The sequence below is a fragment of the Eptatretus burgeri genome, chromosome 5 (assembly GCF_056783735.1).
Source record: "Eptatretus burgeri isolate ZD-2024b chromosome 5, Ebu_testis_v1, whole genome shotgun sequence".
NCBI classification, from domain to species: domain Eukaryota; kingdom Metazoa; phylum Chordata; class Myxini; order Myxiniformes; family Myxinidae; genus Eptatretus; species Eptatretus burgeri.
In genome coordinates this window covers 7780828-7783327 of record NC_140965.1, presented here as the reverse complement: position 1 = coordinate 7783327, position 2500 = coordinate 7780828, and the positions used below count along the sequence as shown (strand labels likewise).

The window sequence follows — 2500 nt, the reverse complement described above, 5'->3', positions numbered from 1 at the left end:
CAGGGAAGCGTAGGAACGAGACATCTCATGGATATTTCTTGTATCCTGTACATATTTCCATGAGTCCAGTTTGCATCCAGGAATGCAACAATTATGGTTAACAATTTGGAAATTCCCACTCTTTGTTCAAATGCTGAATACACTGTATATTATATTCAAAAGACTCTTTGTATTACAGATTTCACCCGAACAACAGCAGATTTCTCTCTCGCAACGGAAGGTTGAAAGTGCCACACAAACGGAAGTGAGTCACTGAAAACACACACACAGCTCGTACGTGAAAGGCCTCGTTCGCATTCATATATTATGATTTCATTTTGAAAATCCCATATTAGAGTACCACTTTACCAAGTGTTAGGATATCTGTAATTGACATGTGTGTGAAATTAGTGAGGTGCGCATGTGCAGAGTATGTGGATATGGAATAAATGTGTTCGGCCGACGAAGTTGTTGTTTTGCATTTCACCCTTTAACCATCAACCTGTCCTTTTTGGGTGTTTTTAGACCCCAAGCACATATATCGTTGAATATTTCAGAAAGTACCGTCATTTCGATTGTGTCTTTATGACATTGTTTGCTTGCATGTTTCACCCACGTTGCTCAAGGTTTGATTTGATAGGAGGCATATATAATCGGCCGATTATTACCATACTTCTGGGTTGCATTCACACCCCAGTGTGAAAAAATACCCTTTGGGGGTATTTTTCACCCCAAGCACACATATCGTTGAATATTTCAGAAAGTACCGTCGTTTCGATTGTGTCTTAATGGCATTGTTTGCTTCCATATTTCACCCACGTCGCTCAAGTTTTGATTTGATAGGAGGCATAATCGGCCGATTATAACCATACTTCTGGGTTGCATTCACACCCTGGTATGCCTCAACCTGCCCTTTGGGGGTATTTTCACTCCAAGCACACATATCCAATGACCTCCGCAACATACCAATGCCAATGTCATACTGTATCTCCCCAAGAATCTTGGATTTTGCAAGGTTCGCAAACGCTGTGATTGATGTTTGCCTCAATTTCTTCTGTCCTGATCACAGTACAAGCACCCTGATCTGTGTCAAGGAGTGTGTCTGCAGTCATGGGCAGCACACTGACTACAGGTAACTTGACTGACTTTTCACAACTTCCTGTTCATTTTACTCCTATTTCTTCAAGACAGATAGAGATAAACAGTTTTATTAGTGGGGTGCAAGTACACCCCAGGTAAAGCTGTTTAGTTTTCATTATTACGCATGCTCAGACAGAGTTATCCAAACTGAATTAGTGTTGGTTATACAAGTTTTAATGTATCGAGATACATAAATGAAGAAAATGTTGGTGTTGTACAGAAATAGAAGCTTAATTTTGAAAAAAGGTGTTGTCACCTTTTTTTTTTTTTTTGAGTGTGGTATCCATGGTAACTATGAAATGGTAAACTCGCACAGCAAGTGTTTGATTTACTCAAAAAGGCATCAGGAATAATAAATATATCAATTTTATTTTTTTTGAAATAATCCATGTGTTGTGTTATCACAATCCATGGGATGTGAAAGCACCTCAAAGGTCTTCAATGGTTTACTTTCCCTTGGGTGAGGATGAGGGTTAATCCTGCAGAAACGTCACAGGAAACCTTGTAATATTTATTTATTTGTTTGTTTTCGGAGGTTTTGGGTGGCACTGCTTTTTAATACATAACATTATTGTTTCCATCCCAAGTTACCTTGAGGGCATTGAAAATTCACCACGATGTGTGGACTGGCATCATCTGTAAAGCAGAGTTTGTGGGCAGTGTTAATAAAGAGCCCGCTGGCTTTACACCAACAATCAAATAATATCGTAATTCTCTTGAGATTGACTTGTTTTTCAAGAACCTTATACCTTGTTTCCATTAGGAGGTTGGAGGGTTTTTCCCACTGGTTCCAGGATTGAAGATCTATATAACTGCTCTCTCTCTCTCTCTCTCTCTCTCTCTCTCTCTCTCTCTCTCTCTCTCTCTCTCTCTCTCTCTCTCTCTCTCTCTCTCTCTCTCTCTCTCTCTCTCTCTCTCTCTCTCTCTCTCTCTCTCTCTCTCTCTCTCTCTCTCTCTCTCTCTCTCTCTCTCTCTCTCTCTCTCTCTCTCTCTCTCTCTCTCTCTCTCTCTCTCTCTCTCTCTCTCTCTCTCTCTCTCTCTCTCTCTCTCTCTCCGTCTCTCTCTCTCTCTCTCTCCGTCTCTCTCCCCGTCTCTCTCTCCGTCTCTCTCTCCGTCTCTCTCTCCGTCTCTCTCTCCGTCTCTCTCTCCGTCTCTCTCTCCGTCTCTCTCTCCGTCTCTCTCTCCGTCTCTCTCTCCGTCTCTCTCTCCGTCTCTCTCTCCGTCTCTCTCTCCGTCTCTCTCTCCGTCTCTCTCTCCGTCTCTCTCTCCGTCTCTCTCTCCGTCTCTCTCTCCGTCTCTCTCTCCGTCTCTCTCTCCGTCTCTCTCTCCGTCTCTCTCTCCGTCTCTCTCTCCCTCTCTCTCCCTCTCTCTGTCTGTCTGT

The 2500-nt window shown here is 42.6% G+C and overlaps 1 protein-coding gene across 3 annotated transcripts in view; it reads left to right on the top strand.

The window, feature by feature from the left end:
* Positions 1 to 2500, top strand: part of LOC147025797 (uncharacterized) — a 94559-nt gene that overhangs the window by 37555 nt on the left and 54504 nt on the right. For all 3 annotated transcript variants that reach the window (XR_015058012.1, XR_015058011.1, XM_085880620.1), the window contains exons 3-4: positions 179 to 244; positions 1049 to 1111. Coding sequence is in view for 1 of the 3 variants with exons in the window: in XM_085880620.1 (XP_085736746.1) it covers positions 179 to 244; positions 1049 to 1111 (129 nt within the window). In the remaining 2 variants the exon portion in view is untranslated. The remainder of the gene's footprint in view (positions 1 to 178; positions 245 to 1048; positions 1112 to 2500) is intronic.